Genomic DNA, 24690 nt, shown 5'->3' on the forward strand with positions numbered 1-24690 from the left:
GCTGATCACGAAAATCCCTATAAGCTGGTAGAGCATGAAGACAGCATGTAAACTTTTCCCTTACTCTTCCAGCACATGGTGGTCAGGATTTGAGGATTTAGATTTTTGAGCTTTCGGCATCCATGACCATGTTAGCATGTCACGTTTGAGGGATGACGTTTCTCTGTAGACACACTATCAGGGGAAAGGGAAGGAAAATAGGAGTGGGGATGGAAGAACGCTGCTTGGGACCTACATGCCAGATGCTAATCTGGCATTTGCCTGGTGTGAATGAGAAAAACACAGGAAAACCTCAATCAGTATGGGTGGCCTGAAAAAACTGTTTACACTTTTACGACCGAGTGCCTCCACCGGGAATAGAACTCGGTACCGCTCGCACCGAAGGCGAGAGCCACATGGTGGTCAGTTAACCTCTCTGGAACGATAGAATGTCACCTCTCTTTAGTCGCAATTTCTTGCGACTAAAGTTAGGTAGATTCAATTCTCTCTCGTAATCACTGTGCTATAGCTGGGATTCCAAAGGACGCAAGGTCCAAGAGATTTCAGTTTAGGAAGCAGATTCAAGTTATAGATGCGAAGTCGAGCGAATAAGATATATTTGGCAACAGCTAAAATCTGCATTAAGTCTCTTGTATCACTACTATCTGTGGTGCGTCTACCTATGCCTCGTTGAGGTATCAGTGTACTGTCTATTCTTTTCCCTTGTGAGGACGTTTCTCAGTTGTATTTTTGATTCCTAGTATTAAGGCGGGACAAATAACCTCAAACCTTCAATCAATCCGTTTCGTAGAAGAACTCATTAATAGGTCTGCATTTTTAAACGGAAGTTTTTGGTTACGACTCATTTCCTGTATCAGATCATTAAAGAGATGATATTTGTTTAAATATCTTGTGGACGGAGAACCGTTGAGTTTCCATTTTCTAAGCTTTAATCCGGGACCGAATTGGTGAATCCAGGTCTCACCCCCCGATTAACAAACTCTTGATGATTCGCTGGACATAGAGCTAAAAATATCCTCCCATTTCGTCTAGTGTCATCATTTAAGATATCTGGATTCCATGGAGTTTGTTCATCTGCAGGAAATTAGTCTAAGCGCAGAGAACGAAACAGCGATAAAGTTCATCGTTTCTCCAGTGTATTTGGTGTTCAGGTATCTCTCTTCCAATGGTTTTCACTTGATGGTCAACGCTATGCGTCGTTGTTAATGAGAGGAGTCATTACTAAATATGTTGATCATGTCTTCTTATTTCTTTGCGAGTTATGACTTTTTCTGTACGTAGCTTATTATTACGCCATTTTTTTATTTCTGTTCCCTTTCTGAGGTCACTCAGACCATCATATGTGAAGATATGAACACAAATTTTCCAGTACAAGATTTTATACTATATAAACATAACACAACGTGATAGTCATAGCGTTCGTTTGCAGGTAAGGCCTATGGGGTTCTAAATTTTATTCTCATTTATTGTAGTACTTAATAATAACTCATATTTATTGTGACGATTAACTGTTAATATTTGTGTGTCTGTTTCTTTCAGTCGAAATTCCAACCGGCTCCTTTCAGCGACGAGCCCGCAGCAGTGGCTGAGCGAGAACGATGTGACTATTCTACGCGTATCACTTACCAGATGGCTAAATCTGGAAAAGGTACAGTACGTTTACGTTCATATTTATCTCATGAATTTATAACAAAGCATTCCATTTCGTTCATATTTATTATAACGATTGTTGGTTTACGTCCCTAGGGATCAACTAATTAGCCTAAAATTATCATAACATGCTTGCATCTACGCAAGTGGCCCTTGTTTGATCATTACTGAAGTCATTTATGCATTCATGCCACATTAAACGTAAGTGGGACACCGTGGCTCAGTGGTAGAGTACTTACATCTGGTGTGTGGGGTCCCTGGTTCAGTTCCAGTCAAGTAGGTTTGTGGTGGACAACATCGTGTCCGTGGGTATTCTCGTTATACCCCCGTTTCCTCCCACATTGTCATTTCATCGATTATTCCCTCATAATTTACTTGCCTTAATCATCGTCTTCTTTTGCCTAAATGAAATATTCGTCGTACCTTAAACTGAAAGATTTCATTTCATTCTATTATATATATGGTGTATATGAAAACTGTATATTATATATATGAAAACTCTGACAGAAATAAAATTATAGTTCAACTTTCTGTATAGTTTTTCTTTCTAATTTAGAACAGTTTATCGCGTATTGGGTTCAGTAAGATTTTAGAAAGTAAAAGTTTCTTCCCCGGGGAAAGAGACTTCTTTAAGTACTATTTTAGCAATGCAATGCGTCCACGGTTCGAATTGTTAAAATATTGTAGCACAATCCAAATAAAAATAATTGCAACTTGCTACTAACATTATTAATAGGATCGCACACTTATTTTAACTAGTGTGTGAAATACACTATAATTCGGATTATTGCAAATTACTTTACAATTGTAAGACATTCATCTGTATTACAGGACGTCTTGATTAGTTATATATTGGTAACTAACTATGGATATATACATGAAAACATAACTGTTTCCCTAGTAACCGGATCAATATCAACCCATTGCCAAAACAACGAATAAATAAACACTTCCACATGGCAACGGAAAAATAACCATTACAAAATTATCATTTTTTACGGCATTAATTATTACATTTTATTCTCTTTCTTCTAGTGCTTGTGCGTGTCAATGTAGCACTTTTGTCGTAAATAATAAATAAAATGAACAGAACCAATACGGGTTATACACATTATCGCTGTGTATGACTCCCGAACTAAGGGACTTCTTAAATCGTTTAAACAAAAGAAAAAAATCTTTGGCCCGTCATGCAGTTTACATATCATATAAATGGTCACCTTGTTTTTTCAAATTTCCCTCATATATTAAAATTACAATTTATGAATGAAATACATTATATATTTTTAAATCTTATTTCAATATCATATTTCTAGGTTTCACTTTCTAATAATCAATAACATCTTCATTAACCTTTAAAAAAAAAAAAAAGAAAAGAAAGAAAGAAAGAAAAGAAAAGAAAAAAAGAATTCAAAATTTGACGATTCAATTATTTAATTATACCCATAAGTTGGTTCTTTTCATAATAATAAATTATATTTTTTATGGTTAGGTCAATATAAATCAAAAATACAACGTAACAGTGTTCCTCTGTTCGAGCGCAGCTAACATAAAATTGTAAAATGTGATTCGCATTGTCATGATACAGAATAAAGAGCACAATACATTTTAACAATAATTAAACGAAAACGAAACAAACAACGATTAATATCACATTAAAATTATAAGACGAAAAAATACTATGCTAAGAATTAACCTGAAGAATCAGCGTAACAGATTGAAGTATTATCTCTAATTTTTGAGCTCGTAATTTTGTAACTGTGAATTTCAGTTGCTGACATGGTTTCAATCCCTTCTCCGCCCACAGGGGTCAGTTTAATATATTACCGCACGCCGCATCAATTAGATCACATTGAATCTCACACACATGTATAGAATTATGAGGAAACCTAAATTCCTTTATTGTTTTTTTTTTTCTATTGAAAAAATTCCTGCCAACAATCCGATTCAAGATATCTACAAACGTTGACTGTTAGGCTGGAGTGTATCTATTAGGCTGTAAAGACTCTATTACCTTTAGAATTAGGTTCGGCTACATTACTAATAAATGTAGAATTGCTGATCTAATTACAGCTATTCTGTATTGTATTTATGTTATGTACAGGTACTTGACTATATTCTTTACTACTAACACTATTCCGTATATTCAGGTTTGCACTAGGTGCAAGAGTAAAAATTAGAAAGTAAACGGAACGGAAAAGTAAACATTAAAAGTCAAAATTTTTGACGACATTAGTTATTACATTTTGTTCTTTTTCTTCTAGCGTGTAGCTTGTGAGTGTTAATATAGCACTTTTGCACTAAATAATAAATAAAATTAACATAATAAATACGGGTTACAGTTTTACTATCACTCCAGATCTCTTTGCTAAGGCAGAAGAAAAAATCTAGAATCGATGCTAACATCTGACAAGTCTTCTTCAGAAGTGCACAGGGATACGCACTATATTGCTATGTATTAGTATGGTAATATTTATTTTGGTAATATATTGTACTATTAGAACGTGTGCTTTCTATTGAGAACACTGTTTTTATTTGTTTCAGCACACCGTCCAATCCGAGTATATGCTGATGGAATTTATGACCTTTTCCATCAGGGTCATGCTCGGCAGCTCATGCAGGCCAAGAATTTGTTTCCCAATGTTTATTTGATTGTCGGTGGTAAGTACTAAGATTTATATTTTACACGATGCTTTCAATTTCATGTTTCGCAGCCGACAAATTCCACGACAGTACTTTTAATGCATAGCCCTGGTTGTTTTGCTTCCGAAGCATATTTGTCTCTTCTTGCTTTCGTTGTTAATATTGCAATATAAAATGGCCTTTTGTTTATATCTAAAACGTTGCTAATGTGCAACTAATTATTAAAGCGTACAATCATTAATACGAGTAAAATAAAGTAGTATTGATTTCGTGCTAAGGTTAAGACTCTTCTTGACATGATATATGAATAGCATTGTCCGTAACGCCGTCCGACTGCAAAAATTAAATATTTCGTGAGAAATTGACCTAAATTAATTAGCATGCTCTGTTCTGAATATTATCTTCGCTGATGATATCGTCTATATGCGCACTACATAGAGCAGCATCAATGTAATAGGCTTGCATTTTGTGTCAGATAAACACCTTAGTCAAGTTTTCAGACATACACGAAATTTCTTTTCTTAAAAAGAAAGTACTTTTAGTATAAAGAAACTTTGTAGTCCAGGGTTTTTCAACCTGGGGATCGCAAACGGAGGTGAAATGAGAAATATAATTAGGACCTGGTAGCGGAAGATATTTTTAAAAGTATATCGGGTGTTGCAAAATAAGTGTTACAACTCTTGGGAGGTGAATCCTACCACTCAGACAAGAAAAAAAGTTCTCTTGAACTTTCGGCTATCGGGCATAGTTTCAGATCTACAAGGTGCCGAAAGCGTGGGAAAATGACTTTCGGACGCCAATAGTTCGGAAACTATCCAACGTAAAGAGGGCGGGTAAAAAAATCACTGAAGAAGTCATACCTGCTGTATTGAATTTTGCATGTTTCACAATCCTACCATGCACGCGCAAGGGATTCCCCAAAGGAACGTAGGGAGTCCCGGATAATGTTCTAAATGAAAGTTGGTCTAAATGGATATGAATTGATGGGGTTTCTACCAGGTAACAATAATTCGTTTGTATTAAGTCGATATCTGGAACAAATACAAAATGGCGGACACTTTCATGCTCGTTGTGTGTGGTTGCATAATCGCCAGGTACGGATGCTGGCCAACAGTGAAGTTCTGGGTATTAAGTGTTGCGAACTTGTACTCAAATGCTCTAGAAAGACATCTGGAGTGTCGGTAGAGCACAAAAGATGGAGCAGGGTGATTCACATGTGTGGAACACGTAACGAAAAATACCCAGAAATGCACTCATACTCAGTAAACGTGAGTTCAAAGCGTCGGAAATGTAAGGATTAGCGTCAAGAACATGAAAACCAATTCACCAATAATATTCCCTCAAACCGACGCAATATGATGTGCACGGTTGCATACCAATAAGGATGCAACAACTGAGGCCAAGTTGAAATTGTGCAAGGGGATTTACTAAGAAAGTGGGTAAACAAAATGAATGTCTCTAGTGAGATTACATAATCGATATTGAAATGCGGACAATTTGTGTGTTGATATCGATATGTAGCTAGTGGAGAAATGTTAACATGTGTCATTATTGATGGGACACCGTCCCACGTGGGGAAAATAGGAAAATAACTACTCGGGTCTTGAATCTGAGGCCGTGGGCTCTCAGTAGGATTGGAAACTGCGACCACACGAGCGAAAGCAAGCGCTGTAGCCCTGAGGCTCGAGAAGCCTCACTTTCTCTGTATACATTTCTTTGAGGAGTACCCACTTTGTTTGGCAAGCGCTCTTGTACAGTCTCCTGACATGCTTGTGTGTTACATTTTGTTACTCCTACTGCACAGTTGTAAACAATCAGAGCTTTAAGACGTTTCTTCCTATTTCTCATGTCGTTTTATTTTCCATATGCATGGTGTTCCAGCTGTAGTGTTACATGTGCCAAATTGGTTCATTTTCGTCTTTCTCTTGGCATGTGTACTGTGTGTAAGATACATATTTCTGGAGGTATTTTGATATCGAGTACGTCATATATCCCAGAAGACGTGAGACATGATACAAGTTTGTTATTTTCACGCTCTATCACAATTTGAACCATGGATTAAGATATTTATTTCCATATGTGTCGACTGTGGGACAATGTCCCAAAGAAAGTGGGACATTGATACAATCTTGTTCTAGTTACGTTCTACCAAAAAGTGCACCAGTTGTAATAGCAGAATGTACAACGTTATTTTCCTAGTTTTCGCATGTGAGACGGTGTCCCAGCGGTAGTGGCACATGTTGACATTTGTCCATTAGCTATATGTCGATATCAACACACACATTGGCCACATTTCGATATCAATCATGCGATCCCACTAGAGACATTCATTTAGTTTACCCACTTTCTTAGTAAATCCCCTTGCACAATTTCAACTTGGCCTCAGTTGTTGCATCCTTATTGGTATGCAACCGTGCACATCATATTGCGTCGGTTTGAGGGAATATTATTGGTGAATTGGTTTTCATGTTCTTGACGCTAATCCTTACATTTCCGACGCTTTGAACTCACGTTTACTGGGTATGAGTGCATTTCTGGGTATTTTTCGTTACGTGTTCCACACATGTGAATCACCCTGCTCCATCTTTTGTGCTCTACCGACACTCCAGATGTCTTTCTAGAGCATTTGAGTACAAATTCGCAACACTTAATACCCAGAACTTCACTGTTGGCCAGCATCCGTACCTGGCGATTATGCAACCACACACAACGAGCATGAAAGTGTCCGCCATTTTGTATTTGTTCCAGATATCGACTTAATACAAACGAATTATTGTTATCTGGTAGAATCCCTATCAATTCATATCCATTAGACCAACTTTCATTTAGCACATTATCCGGGACTCCCTACGTTCCTTTGGGGAATCCCTTGCGCGTGCATGGTAGGGTTGTGAAACATGCAAAATTCAACACAGCAGGCATGACTTCTTCAGTAAATTTTTTACCCGCCCTCTTTACGTTGGATAGTTTCCGAACTATTGGCGTCCGAAAGTCATTTTCCCACGCTTTCGGCACCTTGTAGATCTGAAACTATGCCCGATAGCCGAAAGTTCAAGAGAACTTTTTTTCTTGTCTGAGTGGTAGGATTCACCTCCCAAGAGTTGTAACACTTATTTTGCAACACCCGATATAACTTGTAATTTCTTATTGTTCATACATGTCAAATACAGCCAAACATAAAATCCACGAGTGGGCGCACTTGCGCATAAAGTGCATAAAAGAAAGTTATGTTCAGTATATTCTTTGTTGTTATTTCTCAGTTTCAGTTGTTATCAATGTGTTGCAAACAGAGTTTGAGAAAAGGTTATATACTACAGTATTTAGCTGCTGAGTGACTTACTAGTATATGGCATTGAGGGCACTATCAACTGTAAATTTTCTATAGAATATAGACTTTTTACTTTTATCATCCCTAAATATACAACCTATTGCCTGTATATTTCCCGCAAATTGTTTTCTGCTGCAAAATTGTTTTCTGAAGGATGAACAAGCATATTCGATGTAGATCGGCCTGGTGGCCGTCTCTCGTCAGTAATGTAACATTGGTTGATAAAGTGAACTCACTGGTGTGTCCACCCGGAGAATCAAGGTTCGCGAAGAAGTTATTTTAATATTTCCGTCCGGACTGCATACAGAATCATCCACGAAACAATGTAATACGCGAAGGTTGGATCCCACAAAACTCACGGAACAACATCGCACCACACGTATAGCTTGTTGCTTGGATTCTCTGACCTGTAGCGTAAGGAAGAGACCAAATTTGTCCGCCGTGTTGTGACTCGGGATGAGATCTTCGTTCATTACTATACTCCAGAATTCAAGTGAAGTTCGATGGAAGAGAAACATCCCACGCTCCCTTTGAGGATAATTTCAAGGTTCAACTATATGCAGCTAAAGTTCTTGTGGCTGTCTCTTGGGATTCCAAAGGAAGAGTATTCACAGAGTTCTTGAATAAAAAGGAAACAGTCACTGCTGCATATTATTACCAAACAATGGAGAAAGTAAAAGATTCATTTCTGTAAAGTGCGATAAAAGTTCAATGGATTTCTATGGTTTTAGCCTGTTGAAAACCGTCTGCAATATCGGCGTCCACGCAACCGTGCTGGTTTCTGAAAACCTTACAGGGAGGAGTGGTACCGAATTCCTTTTGTCGTGCTGAGTTTGCATCAATGAACATTTCGGTGTTGGGTGATATTCCAGCAAAACACCATCGGTAGTGGTGGCGAGGCTTGTCGTAAGGTGAATATCCTTCAAAACTGACCCGATAGAAACCGAACGCCATTATGTATTTATATGGTATGCTGAATGTCTGGTTCGATGTTCGAATGTGCAACTAATTCTTGATTATATTTCACAAAAGTTCATGGTGTTAACAATGGTCATCATCAGTTTACTGTTGAAATAATTACTGTGAAGTGTTACCGCTCATACTGTAAATTTCTGAATTCTGCTCTATTGAATAACTTCTTGCAGATTGATGAACTCATGATACCGTACCGTTAGTTGTTAGAGAAGAAAGGTCTTTATGTCAGCGTTCTTTCAGAACTACAAAAATAGAAGTATCATCATCATCATCATCATCATCATCATAGGTATTCTGACTTTATTGGAAGGTCACTTGCCGCAGCTGAGAAGCTTGCATGCTCCACGGTCCTCCGCTAACCTCTTCGTCTTCGCGTATGATCTTTCTGTTTTTATATCATCCATTAATTGTAGTCTCCTTCGCCCCCTTCCTCTCTTTTCCGCCACCATACCCTCTAGGACGTCTTTCATGATACAATCTCTTCTTAGGCAATGTCCCAACCAGTTTCTCTTCCTAATAATATCTAAAAGTGTTCTTTTCTCACACGCCATTTCTAACACTCTCTCATTCGCTTTCCGCTCGACCCAAATAATTTTTTCCATTCTTCTTCACACCCACATTTCAAAGGCTTCCAGCCGATTTTCATCACCTTTACGTAATGTCCAAGTTTCCGCCTCATACAGTAAAACACTCCACACGAAGCATTTTATGAGTCTTTTTCTCAACTCTTTATTCAAGGTCCCACAAAACAGACTTTTCTTCCTCCTAAAGGCTTCTTTCGCCATTCCTATCCTTGCTTTTATTTCACGTTCGCACTTCATGTTATTACTAAGAATACCACCCAGATATCGAAAGCTATTCACTTGTTCAATTTTCTCACCTCCTACTTTTATATTTGACACAGACCCCTTCGTTCCAATCACCATGGCTTTTGTCTTTCTAACATTTATTTTCATCCCATATTCTTCAAACCCCTTTCTCATTTTTTCTAACATTTTATTGATTTTCTTTTCAGATTCTGCAATAAGCGCCATATCATATGCAAATCTTATGCATCTAATCATTCTGCCTCCTACCGAAATGTCATCATCATGTAAACTCTTTTTCCCTACCTCTTCTAGGTAGACATTAAATAGTGTTGGCGAGAGGCAGCATCCTTGTCGAACTCCCCTTCCAATTGCACTCTCTTCTGTCAGTTCTTCCCCTATCCTAACACTTACTTCTTGGTTCATGTATAAGTTTCTTAAAAGTCTTATATCTTTCAATTCCAATCCTATCTTCGTTGGAACTCCCAACAACAATTCTTAATTCACGCGGTCAAAAGCCTTTTCTAGATCAATAAATATAACATACACCTCTTTCCCTTTTTCTATAAATCTTTCACCGATCGCCCTTAATAATCCAATTGCATCTCTTGTACCCTTGCCTCTTCTGAACCCGAACTGCTCCTCCACAACTTCTTTATTTGTTCTTTCATATAACCTTCTGTTTAGTATTCGGAGCAGAATATTAGCTGCATGAGATATGAGACTAATAGTTCTATAATCCTCCCATATCTTTGGGGCGAGATAGTCCCAAAAAAGTAATTCATGGACAAAAATATATGATAATTCCTCGGATCAGGGTCTGGTCGGTAGTCTCGATGTGTCGTTAACTTCTTCAAACTTAAGCGTGCTCTGCATGCAATATTATCGATAAGGAGGACAATGGGTACCATGTTAGTCAAAATTGATGATCCTATCAATTCCTTCGTGACCTGAAATCAATTTTCTCAAGAAATCCAAATTTTGACGACAAGAGTAATTGACTCTAAGGCTGAGTACGTAATAAATTTTGCAGAACAACTTGGCAGCTTTTCTCTAAGTATTTTTGAACCGACGGAAGTTTGTAGGTTCGTTGGATGTTGATGTTCCAAATACCAAAACCAATCTTTCAGTGCTGCTTAGATTGTCCAATCCAATCCATTGTCTGCTTAGGACTTCTGCATTTGTGTTCAGAGGCCGCGGTGGCTCAGTGGTAGAGCATTCACCTCTAGTGCATGGGATCCCGGGTTGAATCCTAGCTCCCGCCAAGTAAACGTTGTGGTGGACAAACATCGTATTCGTGGGTTTCCTCGGGCTTCTTCCGTTTCCTCCCACTTTCTTCACTCCACCACTTTATTTATTTCTCATCATCACCTCCTTTAGCCTAGCCGGCATAACCGTGGGACGTAAAACTCAAAGATTTTGTTTCATTACATTTGTGTTCGTTGATATTCTGGGTGTATTTCGTTTTCATCTTCTAGTTCATCAGCTTTGAATGTAGCCAACAATGTCCAACTTCACGCTGCACTTCAAGGATGAAGATGTCATAAATGTTTAGGATCGGGAGGCCAGCTTTCGGGTTCAATTTGTTTTGAGGTCAATAATTGAACAAAATTATAAGTGGTTTACGACTGAAGTTACAAGATTTTTTAGGGCAAAAGAAAAGGAAGTATACAGATGGTGATCAGAAAAATGGAAACACCTGAACGAAATTGCAACTTACCAGATCAACATGGTGTCGGGCCACCTTTCGCCTTCAGAACAGCCTTGATGCGATGCGGGATGGAGGCATAGAGGTCGTGAATGAAAGCAAGTGGAATTTTACACCATTCCTCGTGCAGGGCATCGGCCAGTTCTGTGAGAGAGGATGGAGGTGGAAATCGTCGCCGGAATCGTGTTTCCAAGACGGACCACAGATGTAGAATTATGTTGAGATCTGGGGATTGGGCGGGCCAGGGGAGGTGTTGAATTTCATCCCGATGTTCCTCAAACCACGCTGCAACAACACCAGCTGCGTGAATGGGTGCATTATCATCCTGGAATATGGCGTCATTGTCCGGGAACAACATCCGGACCATAGGATGAAAGTGGTCTCCTAAAATTGCGACATAATCGTTGTCAGTGATTCGTCCGCTAAGTGTGACTACAGGACCAAATGAAAACCATGATATGGCGGCCCACAGCATCACCGAGCCGCCGCCATGTTTCACAGTTGGGCGGAGACACTGCAGATCATAAGCTTCTTTGGGCGTTCTCCACACAGAAATACGGCTCGTGGTTGGGAATAGGGTGAAGGATGACTCATCCGACCATATCACACGTTTCCAGTCCTCAACGGTCCAAGTTGCATGGACGCGGCACCATTTGCGGCGTACGAAAGCGTTATGGTCCCTGATGAGCGGTTTGGCCCGTGCAACACGACCCCGTAAATTCATGTTATTTAATTCAGGGCGGACTGTGATTGTCGAAACAGGGTGGGGGAGGTGCTGATTGAGTTCCTCCGCCACTTGCTCCGCAGCGGTACGACGGTTCTGCGTGACAATGCGCTTTAATAACCGGCGTGACCTGTCACTCATGATTTTCTTCCGCTCACTGTTCCGCTTCCCCGATGTGGTTTTCCCGTGTGTTGTGTAGGCCGTCATCACCTTCGACACTGTCCCACGCGACACACCTAACACAGTAGCCACTGTCGTCGCACTCACTCCACATAACCGCGCACCAACAATTTGCCCTCTTTGAAAATCTGAGAGGTCTCCCATTTTACACTACCTCCGTCTGCTGCAGCCACTGGACACTGCTGTTCCACTGCGCCTGACGTAGTATGGAGACCGACTTAACACACCACCACCAGCGGTCCGGCGCTGCGGGCGCCACGACACCACTGCCAACCCATACATTTGACGTGTTGCCAACTACAGGTGTTTTCATTTTCCTGATCACCATCTGTATATATATATATAGCGTCAATGGATTATACCGACAAACTGTAAGAGATGATTTCTCACTTGAAAATAAGAAAAAAAAGTTCATATGAGCATTTGGAAAAAAGTGCATAGTTTCAGATCTACGGTTATACAAAATAATCAAAAAGCTAAATTACAAAACTGTACCATTTTGTATTCGAGAAACCGTTCAGCCACTCATGTCCAACCAATGAAGTATATTACAAAATTGTTACATTTCAACTGTGTTAATGAAGACTTTGCTTCTCTTACAGTATCCTACAAACCTCTTTCTGCATTTTAAAAAGATCCATACATAACATATTAAATTTCACAACCAATTGGTGTACTGTTTCTTATTAGTTCACAATATTTTTGTTCTGTAAGTTTGTATACCACGATCGATCGAAAGTGCGATATGACTGAGACAGTGTTGACAGATGAAGGCTAAGATGCTAAGACCAAATTATTCTTTAACATGAGATTGTTTTGCCAGTTTGATATTAGATAGTGGGTCTAAGTCTGAGTGAGACAGTTAGCTTGAGATAAAGTTAGTCTCGTAGAGAAAAATCTGAAATAAATTTAGCCACATTGAAAAACTGCAATTAAATTTTTGAGTTTTACGTCCAACGTTATGCCGGCTAGGCTAAAGGAGGCCGCGGTGGTCCGTATGCAGGCTAGGCCACGGTGATGATGAGAAACGAATGAAATAGTGGAATGAAGAAAGTGGGAGGAAACGCGAGAACCCGAGTAACTCACGCACACGGTGTTTGTCTACCACAAAGTCCATTTGGCGGGAACAGAGTTTGAACGCGTGACCCCATGCACCAGAGGTGAACGCTGTACCACTCAGACACCGTTGTCCCTTTTTAATGACATTGATAATAGTAAGTCAGTGGTAGTGTGAGTCTCATGGAGAATAGTTAGCCTCAAATAATGTTATCCTTATTCAGAAGAGCCTGAAATAAATTTAGCCTCACGGAGAATAGCAAGTCTAAGATAATGTGAATCTCTCTGAGAATAGTTAGCGTGAGATAAAGTTAGCCTCAGTGAGAATAGTAGGTTTGAGATAGCGTGAGCCTTATTGAGGATAGTTAGCCTCAGATGTAGTTAACCTCAGATAAATTTAGTCTCATTTAACATATTGAGTTTCCGGTGTGCGAGCCTCGATGAGAATAGTTAGCCTCAGATAAAGTTATCGTCATTGAAAATAGTGAGTTTGAGATAGCGCGTCTCATTTAGAATAGTTAGCCGGAGATAAAGCTAGTCTCAGTGAGAATAGTGAGTCTGAGATAGCGTTGGCTCATTAAAAGATACTGAGCCCCGATTACAAAATAGCCTTCCTTGGAGATTGCTTCGACTGTATTACAACACTACCGAAACGCGAAAAAAAAAAGAGTTGTATATTCAATTCAGTAAGTTCCTCGAAATAAAATACTTAATGACGCCAGAACATTTTATTACTACGTTAGTTTTCTTCATACAAGAAGCTGCTGTAAAAAATCGTAGCCCGACTCGTTATGAGTGCAGGAAAAATTTATGAAATTGCACACTTTTAAGTAATATCTCTGAATCTACAAATACAAAATTTCATACTGATAACAAAATACATATTGTACTTTCCAGGTCTCTTAAATGATCATGTGTACTCAAGCAGCAAATTGCAGAGCACGGACATCAGGGTTGTCATCAAACTTTTGTTTGATGTTTGGAAGTCACTGATGCAAATTCACGATGAAATCATTGAAACAATACGGGACTCTTCTCCGTCATTTGCATTGGTCAAGAAGCGTGTGACGCATATTAAACGTGGCGATTTCTTAACAGATGATGCTCCATGTGCAAGGAAACTAGAGATAATCACTGTCGTAAATGAAATTCGTGACATTATTCTGGGGAATCACAGAATCTTAGCAAAACGTGTGACAGAGGTTATAGGCATTTCAGGGGAATGCGTCGGTAGTTTAATTCATAATGATTTCAGCTCTCGGTAAAATTGGTTCCCAAAGATTGTTAATATATCAAAAGAGTGAAAGAGTGAGGACATCGATTGAAATTATCTCCCGATTTGAGCACAATGGCGACCAATTTCTCTTACAAATAGTAAACATGGATGAAACACGGTTTAATAACTACGATCCTGAAACGAAACGACAGTCAGGAGAGTGGCGGCACTCGAGTTCCTTCGTCCCAGGAGACTCAAGACACAGAAGCCGGCTGGGAGAAAGTTTGCAACATTCTTCTGAGGTAACTATGTAGTCTTATTCAGGGACAACCTGCTCAGGATCAAACATTTAATGCAGAATGTTATTTTGTATCACTCACAAAACTGAAAGACAAATCAAAAATGCAACATCGCCGAAAATTAAAGAAAAATATGTTCCTTGAAGACAATGCCTCTGTCCATAGAGAACTGGAAACACAACTGATATTACATGATCAAGGGTTTCAGTATCTAAATCACCCACTGATTCTTGAATTATAGCTTCATCAAACTATTGCGTATTCCCGAAACTAAAAAAAGAGGAAAAAAGAAAAAAAGAAAACCTTGAAAGGAAGTCATTTTGGAACTAATAAGGAGGTGAATAGTACAAAGGAAGAGTGATACAAGGAACATTCTTCAGAATTTTCTTTTAGAACTGGTCTGCAAAAGTTGGAGTACCGCAGAAGAAAGTGTAATGGATTTCTAGGAGTGTATGTAGAACAATTGTAAAATTTCATCATTCCGCATGTACTCCTTCTGAGGTGCGCCACGAACTTTTCAGCAGCTCATCGTACATCTCTTTCTGCACCGCGGGATACGTCGTTAAGGCTCTTGAACGTCCTAGGAAAGTCATCTACTGGAATGCTGTTCAGCCCGCCGTAGCAGTATTCGTTGTTCTTCTTTATTCGTAGACACTGTTGAGAGAATGCAGTAATGTTCCGCAATCAAATTGTGTTAAATACTGTAAAACTGCAACTAAAAAGTACAGAATGATGCAGAACGAGTTCTGCCATAAGTGTCTTAGGCGAAGTAAAATTCGCCGGCCCACACCAGATTTTTTTTGTGCTCAGATTTTGTCAAAAAGAAGAATCAGAGTCCTTGAACAATCTCATACTCACATAATTTAGCACCAATCGATTTATGCTCTTTCATAAGCTCAAATCTACTCTTAAGAACAATGTTGCATTGTTTCAAGAGAATGTGATGTGGTGGTGAACAGTATTCCAATGAATGTTTTTTTTCTAGGTCGTTTCATAGATTCTACGACTGTTTCCGGGAGTATGTAGCGCAGGAATGAATGTATGTAGAAAGTTAACGAGGTACCACATTTTTCTGGCTATGTTGTTTGTGCTTTAGTGACACACATATATACACTAAGATCTTGAAATTATCAATAAGATCTTGTATAAAGAGGATGATTCGGTAATATTAAGCTAAAATCACTGTGCACGTATGCACAACCCAAAGCCATGAGGTTGTCATGATGGAAGCAACAGTATCTCGTTAGTGACGTAGTAGAATAGAGTGGTCGGTCATAGCCTAATGCCGCCGAAATTGAACAGATTCTGGGAGGGGGGTCATTGTGGGTCTTTCCGACGCTAAGTTCACGGCGCAGCGTCGCGCATCGTATAAATATATCAAGTGCGTAATTTTCGTGTACGGTGTGCCACTGTCAGTCGTATTATATGCAAATATCTCACACAGATTCCTGGGTCCACAACACCAACGTGAGCACCTAGAAACCAGCTTTCCATGTGGAATACCCGCCGCCATTACATCCCCCACACATAGTGCGATAGCCAGCAGACGCATCGCATCGTAGGCGACAATCAACAACGTCATTCACAGAAATTCTCCTTACGATTGTTTGCAGGAGCTATGTGGTCGCCCTGAAATCGTGTGGCATGGCTCAGTGTAAAATGAATTGCAGGAATTCTATCACCGAACAGAACAGGAAACTGGAATTTGGTCAGTATCCTTCTCTGACATCCCTGTCAAGGATCCAGGTGCCAACTCAATTTGTTATTGTGTTTCCGGCTCCTCAACTGGCACCTGTCTCATCGTCGAGTTCGGACATTCTCTGTGATTCAATACCCGTGGTCAACTGCAAGGTAGCTTTCTACAATGGGAACTTCAAAGTCGTGCAATAGTCAATAGTGGTAGCCTACAGATCGAACATAAACAGTGGTGGAAACATATTATTTCCTAGGTAAATGGCACTTTGAAATTGAGCCCAATATAAATAAATCAATTCCTATAGCAGTAACTAAATATACAATCAGATATCGGTTTTCAATTAAAAGTTCTGAAGAGGTGTAAAAACCACCAATTTTAGGAACCTATGTGTGTAAATATCGAACAACATATTTTTATAATTTCAAATATTATTTTGGTGTGAAAGAGATAAAGTTATTATTTCCCAATTTCAGTTTGCGGTGATGAAATAACTCACAAGAACAAAGGTCGGACTGTGATGAACGACAACGAAAGATATGAAGCAGTGCGCCACTGTCGTTACGTTGACGAAATAGTTCGTGATGCTCCATGGGCATTGGATGAAGAGTTCCTCTGTTATCATAAGGTAAGAGAACTTTCTTAGTAGCCAACGTCAACACAAGTAGTCGAGTACCAACATTTAATTTATTTTGTTATATATATATATACTGTATGTACAGGGTAGTAGGTAACTCCACCGACAAACTTTGGGAGGTGATTCCTTATATGAAATGAAAGAAAAAAAGTTCTGATAAACGTAGGTCGAAAAACGTCTCCTTTCAGAGTTATGAACCGCCGAAAATAAGAAAAATCATGTTTCGAAACGCTTTGCCTTACAAACTATAGGACCTATTCCAAGAGGCTTAAGGAATTACACAGGAACTAGTATGCGATCTATCTAAATATCCATGTTTTAACAGCCTCCGTTATCGGTGAAACGAATGCGCCATTAATACTTAAAGGAGTATCCTTATACATCAACTTGCTTTTACAGCTCGTTTCGCCGATAACGGACCACGGTAGAACATGGATATTTAGATAGAGAGCATACTAGTTCCTTTGTAATTCCTTAAACCACTTGGGATCGGTCCTCCCAGCGCGCATTTTCGGTCCGTAAAATGATGTCGTAAATTTCGGTCCGTAAGTTGGCCCATACACCTAGCGTAAAAATAGGCGCGTAAAAGAAGAAGAAAAAGAAGCGGTCATTTTTCGCTCTTCCTCTTGCCTGTTGTTTGAGCACGTGGTCGTTTTCCAGTTTACTCAAGTTGCTTGAACAAGATGGATCTATCTGAGGCCATGGTTTTAAGTGCAGGTGCTATAAACATTGTGTTGTTAAGTATAAAAAAAAAGCATAGAAGAAACAGACCGGGAGCCACGTCGAAGAGGATTAAAAATTCACATTTATCTATTACGTCCAAGCAGCTCAATCCATTTTTGGTACAATCTTAGATCATGGTACTTACTGATCTGAGATCACTAAATATTTATATAAATCGTACCTCGAAGGAGGAGGACACGGGACGGGAAAAAGTTATATTCAATTTTTTACGTTGTAGATTGCAAACATTTAAATTTCTAAACAGACACAATGATGATTTAATACAATCTGAACGAGCTTGTTGTGTGGTTTCCCCTTACCTTCCGAAATAAGCCTATTGTTTGGAACTGCAGTTTACAAAGAATAAGGGAGTAAAGGAGTGTTCCGATAGTTGAATAATTGATTGATTTTTTTGTTATACAATGTTTTAGACTGTTGACTTTGGTCGTTAAAAAGTGGGCCACTGAATGATAAAATCAATTTAAAGAAAATATGATTTATTAATGGTTGCAGCTTTCGTTTTTTTTTCTTTCTTACAAAATTAACGAAGAATATAGTAGTAACAAATATAATAAATTATCCCCTCACGGGATACCAATTTTTACTACCTTATCCACAGCTCAAAAATAGGCTAGAAAGGAAAAACAAGACTTATACAACTACCTCCAGCCCCATTCTTTAGAAATAGTTTGATCCTTGTTACCTCGACTGTTGTAAGTTGAAGGGATCCTCTCCGCTGCTTCCCTACCTTTTTTATTTCAAAGTTTATCTTGCCATTTAGTTTTTATCTAACTAACTAACTAACTAACTCTATGGCCTATGGAACCCGGAGGTTCAATGCCGCGTTCACAAAAGCTCTCCACTGACTTCTATCCTTAGCTAACTGCATCCAGTTTCTACTATGTATTCCAATCTCTGCGAGATCCATCTTAATATTGTCCTCCCATCTGCGCCTAGGTCTTCCTAATGGTCGTTTTCCGATTGGTCTTCCTGTCAAGACTTTGAAAGCGTTTCTACTTTCTTCCATTCTAGCTAAATGACCCGCCCACCTAAGCCTCCTAGGCTTGACGACCCTAACAATGTTGGGTAAACCATATAAATTATGTAGTTCCTCGTTATGAAGTTTCCGCCATTCCCCATTCCCGTTCCTCTTGGGTCCGAATATTCGTCTCAGGATCTTGTTCTCAAATACTTTCAGTCTATGTTCTTCCCTCAGAGTAAGTGACCATGTTTCGCAGCCATACAGAACAACAGGCATTATTATCGTTTTGTATATTTTAAGCTTCAAATTCCTCGACAGAATTCGCGACGACAAGAGATTTTGAACCGAATAGTAACACGAATTCCCTGCTTTTAGTCGACACTTAATTTCTTCGTGAATATGATTTTGCTCTGTTAATATTGATCCTAGATATTTGAAACTATCCACTTTATGAAAAGTATCATTTAATATTTTAACGCATCCATAATTTGCTGTATTCCGGTCCCGACGCACTTCCATGTATTTAGTTTTCTCTGCATTTACTTCTAAACCCATGTCCCTGGAAGCGGTTAATAAGATCTCTGCATTTCTTTCTATTGTTCTCCTATCATCCCCTATTAAATTTACATCATCAGCATATGCCATAACCTGGTGAATACCGTTCAACTGTAGGCCCTGGTTGCTATCTTTGATTTTCCTTATAGCGTATTCCAGAACGAAGTTAAATAATAATGGCGACAACGCATCTCCTTGTTTCAGGCCATTTTCGACGTGAAAGCTCGTGGACAAAAATTTTCCTACCCGGACTTTACTTTGGGATTCATTTAAACATATCTTAATTAATCTAATTAGCTTTCTCGGTATTCCAAATTCTGTAAGAACGTTGTATAATGTTTCTCTCCTAACCGAGTCGTACGCCTTTCTAAAATCAATAAATAGTTGATGTATTTAGTTTTTATCTAGTTGTTAAAAATCATTTAAATATTTATTTATTGAAAGGTTGGGTGTTAGCACAGGCAAAATGGATTTATATATCACTATTTACAAATATTAAGTTTTGACAATATTAAAATTTCAGAACAGAAAATTAGCAAACAAAATATAACTTGTATTAATGTAATAAATGGTTTACATGTTCATTTTCTACTATTCATAACATTATAGGAAACAACAAGCAAATTTTTTTTCAAACATTTAGTTCCAGTGTTATACGTTAAGCACAAAGACTAGAGCCGTTTCTGAAAAATCTGAAACACTCTTCTAGTTTTCTGTTTGGGTGGTTGCCCCACAGCATCTTGATGAAGCACAGCTGAAACCGTTGCTTCAACTTGTTGAATTTCATGAATAAGCTTCCAAATAGTTGCGTGGGACATTCCTACTAGATGATGAAACTTCCAGTTCCACAATTCACAAATATTATTTATCCTAGAATTGCTGTTAAAGGTAGCTTGGTAGTAGTAGTGGTCCGCGTATGGCGAACTGAGTCAGCAAAAATTCCTCGATTCTGATTGGCTGAGAGAGGTCACGTGACGTTAGGCCCCGCCCACGCGGGAAATTCAAATTTTCCAGGTCACGTGGTATGACGTCATGAGTCACCCTGCGGGGAAATCCCTCATTCTCTTTTATGACCGGGATTTTTGAAATTTGTTCCCTTTTACGGGTAAGATGTGTGATTCTGATTGGTTGACAGCTGTCACGTGATCTTAGACCCTGCGATATTTGAAATTCGTTCAATTTTACGGGTAAGATGAGTGTTTATGATTGGCTGATAGAGGTCACGTGATCTTAGGCTCAGGGATTTTTTAAAATTCGTTCCCTTTTATGGGTAAGATGAGTGGTTTGGTACCTTGAATTTGATTGGTTGATAGCGGTCACATGATCTTAGACCCTGGGTTTTGAAATTTGGGTATCCTCTTTGATGAGTACTTTGGTACTACGATACTGATTGGCTGATAGAGGTTACATGATCTTAGACCCGCTACACGCTGAACAGGTCACATGGTATGACGTCATGTTTTACCCTTGCGGGGAAATCCATTACTAATTCGTTTCCTTTTACGGGTAAGATGAGTGCTTTGGTACCTTGATTCTGATTGGATGATAGAGATCCCGTGATTTTAGGTCCTAGGATTTTTGAAATTAGGGTGTCCTTTCTGATGTATACTTTGGTATCTCGATTCTGATTGGTTGATAGAGGTCACATGATTTTAGACCCATCACACGGTGAACAGATTACATGGGAAAACCCCTCACTCATTTGTTTCATTTTATGGATAAGATGAATGTTTTGGTACCTCAATTTTGATTGGAGGATAGAAGTCACATAATCTTACACTCACCCCAATGCTAGACATTCAGAGTGGTATGACAGTGATCACCCTCGACCTGGATTTTTTTTAATGGTTATCCTTTTTGGTACCTTAAAGTTCCCGTGGAGGATTCAACCCATCCTTAAATAACCCTTTTATGGTATGATATTGTACTGAAGTTTACATTAAATATTATCGTTCTCTCTTTGACAGATAAGATGATTCTTACCTTGATGGAGATCCTGTCCTTGAATTAGTAGCCTATGTCTCTGGAAGTAACAATGGTGAAAGAGGGGTGTTGCTTGTAGATTTCTTATAACACATTGTTGTGAGTTTAAGCGATTTATTGCTCAGTAAGCGCTTCATTAATGGAAACAGTGTTGCCAGATTTTTTTTTACCTAAACTGCTCCGATTCTTTTCGAAACGGTTCCGCAGAGTGCAAGAAATTTTAAACTAAAAATTTTTCGAACTAAAAAAAATTTGTAACTAAAAATTTTAAACAAAAATTTTCAAACAAAAAATTTTCGAACTAAAAATTTTGAAACAAAAATTTCAAAAAAATTCGAACTAAAAAATTTAAACTAAAAACTTTCGAACTAAATTTTCAAATCAAAAAATTTTCGAACTAAAAGGAATTTAAAAAATTTTCGAACCCAAAAAAAATTCGAACTAAAAAAATTAAAAAATTTTCGAAAAAATATTTTAAACTAAAAACTTTCGAACTAAATTTTCAAATCAAAATTTTTCGAACTAAAAATTTTAAAAAAATTTCGAACCAATTTTTTAAAATAAGTTTCGTACTAAAGATGTAAACCACATTTGAAAATTTTCAAATCCAAATTTTTCGAACTAAATTAAAAATCAAATTTTGGACACTAAAAAAATTCTTTAATTATTTTTTCGAACAAAATCATGTAAACCAAATCTTGAATATATTTCCCACCTTAAATTTTCAAGATTACCATGATTTGAAAACAAGTGTTCAGGGTTTCAAGAAATAATAAAACATATTTTTTTTTTCAACTTGTTGTATTTAACGAAAAGTATGTGCTCTTCCTATACATGTTTATTAACATAATAAATACAGGATCTAGTTTAATGAATATATTGGACGTATCATCATCTTCGAATGTTGTAGACGTATCCTGTAAAGAAAAAGAAGAAACGACGGATTACTTTAAGAATTTCTTTTTTCTGAAACAATAAAAATGAGTCAATATTGATAAGAGAGAAATAAAACTTACTCGTAAATGATGGATGTGCTTAGGCTCATCTTCCCCCTCCTCGGGTACATTTCATCCACTGATGGTGGTTTACGAACTTTTTCTGGGTACTGCATTTTTCTAGGTGTTGCTCCTTTATGGTCAAGGTTCCCCTTGGGTACGAGATGACTGCATTTTCTTCCACTGATGGTGTTGTTGATGGTTTATGAACTCTTGTGGGTACTTCATTTTCTTCTTGGTGTTGCTGCTTTGTGGTTAAGGAGTGGAAAAAGGAAAAGGAAAAAAAGAAATGTCGGCCTTATTGGGTATTTACAGTTTTTTCTTCTTCATCTTCTTTTTCCAGTTCCATCTTCTGTTTTTTAACGTACCCGTACGGAACCGTATCATAAGAATTGAATTCTTTAAATCGACGTTTTGTGTACTGGATACTGTACATTTTTTCTTCTTTGCGTGTGACGATGGTATGGTCTTTGGTCCTGCATATTTTATGTGGGATAGTGATGGTGACTTGTCCACGGCATTGATTTGTAATCATTTCTTTTAGCGTATTGAAATTTAATTGTTCTCCTGCATTGTAATTTAATGTAAATCCTATAATTTTGCATATGTAACTGGTGACGTTGGTATCCGGATTGTATATTTCTAGGCTGTAATTTTTTGGTCCTCCACTGACAAATGTCTTGATGTATGCTCGTGGTCCGTAAGATTCCATCTCATTCGATAAGCATCCCAAGTACGTTGAAGGTTCAATGGTTGGCTCTCCAGGCTTCTCCGTAAATATCACAGAATCCGTGTCGAAATATAAAACACGTTCCTGCAACATTTCCAGGTACTTGTACAGTTCCAGGCGTGCCTGACATGTTGTAAATGCACCTAACACGACATTGGTGTTTCGGTTTTGAACAGGCACATGTTCATTGTACTCCCAGAACGCATACAACATCGTATCATTGATGGGTACAATTTGATGGAGTTTAATGTCGGGGGAAGTGAGTTTTTCATAAAATTCTTCCGGCCGGTCAATAATTGTGGTCTGGCTAAAGTTTGTACGCTGGCAAAGCTTTCCCCATAGAGAGTTCCCACAAAGCTTAGATAAACTTCTTCGTGCAGGATTATTTTCAATTTTGGACGGATCCAATGCAATACCTTCACGCTCCAGGACGGTTTGTATGAATTTTGATTTGTCTTCTTCGGTCACACAGGAACTGGGCCAGCCAGACGCTTCCATTTTTGATTTCAAAAATGTATTGATATATTCCGTGAACAAGCCACCTGTTTTCGTGATGGGATCATATTGTTCAATGTCATAATCCCAAATTTCAAAAATTTCCACTGGTTGATATCCTAATTCTACTGCTTTCTGGATTTCATATGATACCCATGTTCCAGTGAGGCATCGCTCCTGATCGTTGTGTGTACACGTTGCTGTAGGGTCTGGGTTCATTTCTTCGGCACACGCAGCACACAGTGGAAAGAGTAGTTTCTTGTTACATCGGTAAGGCAGGAGACCATGATAAAGATGGCGACTTGGTAATATCGACATTTTGATTAGACCATTGACTTTATTTATTGGTGGTATATTTTCATCACCCTGTAGATAAATTCGTGGATGGCCTACAGGGTATTTAGCACACTTATTGATGTAAGGATAAAGCGAGACAATATCGAAATATTTTATTACTTCTCCTGCTTTTTCATCGACTTGGTGGTACAATTTCACGCAATTGGTCCTTCCTCCAAAAAAGCTATCTCTTGGATTTAATGGTTTGCGGTTCATGTACGGGTGATTCTTCAGATACGTTGCCATTGCAGGATTTTGTTTTAAGAATTGATTAAATTCGCACTCCCACATTTCATGTACAATGTACCCCAATTCACGCAGTCTTGCATTTTTGCGTTGCGTTCGTTCATAACGGAATTCCATGGTGTCTTCTGGATTGCTGTAGATGGGCTGATTACGGCCTGTAGTAAAACATACTTTACACCCGTGATAAAAGCAGCCGGCATGCTCGTAGACGTGCTCCTCTAACGTCTCAGGATCTTGGTAGTAACCATCAACATGGAATCCCGCAATAAACACTTCTTTTTGTCGGGCCGCATGTAAGATTTGTTTTTCTTCGGTTTTTTCAATGTAGGCCAGCCATTGCATTGCAGCGATCGATTGGGTACTTCTCCATCGATAGCCATGTGCCGGTAGAATTCCAATGGTATTGGGTTTAAGGAAATTCCGGCGAAATACTAGATTGGAAGCACTGGCAATCGTGATCGTCTCCAAGAAGGGATTCACTTTGGTTTCTGTTTCAAATGACGTCATAAACGAAACGCATGCTTGTCGCAGTACATTGACATCTTGAATACAATATTTGATAATTTCTTTCTGGAAATCAAACGTGTCATTACGATGATCGTTGTACCACTGCATGAACTTGTTTCTGTCTTCGACGGCCATTTCATCTGCACCATAATACTTTGTTTCTGGAAGTGGTCCAATATACGATTGATTCTCCTTGGTGTTGAAGAAATGCGGGAAGTAGCCTTTG

General features: G+C 38.6%; 1 protein-coding gene across 1 annotated transcript in view; it reads left to right on the forward strand.

The window, feature by feature from the left end:
* The first annotated feature begins 209 nt into the window (after window positions 1–209).
* The window catches only part of LOC145674113 (putative choline-phosphate cytidylyltransferase), an 87608-nt gene continuing 63127 nt past the window's right edge, over window positions 210–24690 (forward strand). The window contains exons 1-4 of the mRNA XM_081743937.1: window positions 210–299; window positions 1540–1648; window positions 4192–4308; window positions 16752–16903. Of these exons, the coding sequence (XP_081600063.1) occupies window positions 210–299; window positions 1540–1648; window positions 4192–4308; window positions 16752–16903 (468 nt within the window). The remainder of the gene's footprint in view (window positions 300–1539; window positions 1649–4191; window positions 4309–16751; window positions 16904–24690) is intronic.

This window comes from Thermobia domestica, chromosome 17, assembly GCF_964235325.1.
Source record: "Thermobia domestica chromosome 17, izTheDome1.hap1.1, whole genome shotgun sequence".
In the NCBI taxonomy this organism is placed as follows: domain Eukaryota; kingdom Metazoa; phylum Arthropoda; class Insecta; order Zygentoma; family Lepismatidae; genus Thermobia; species Thermobia domestica.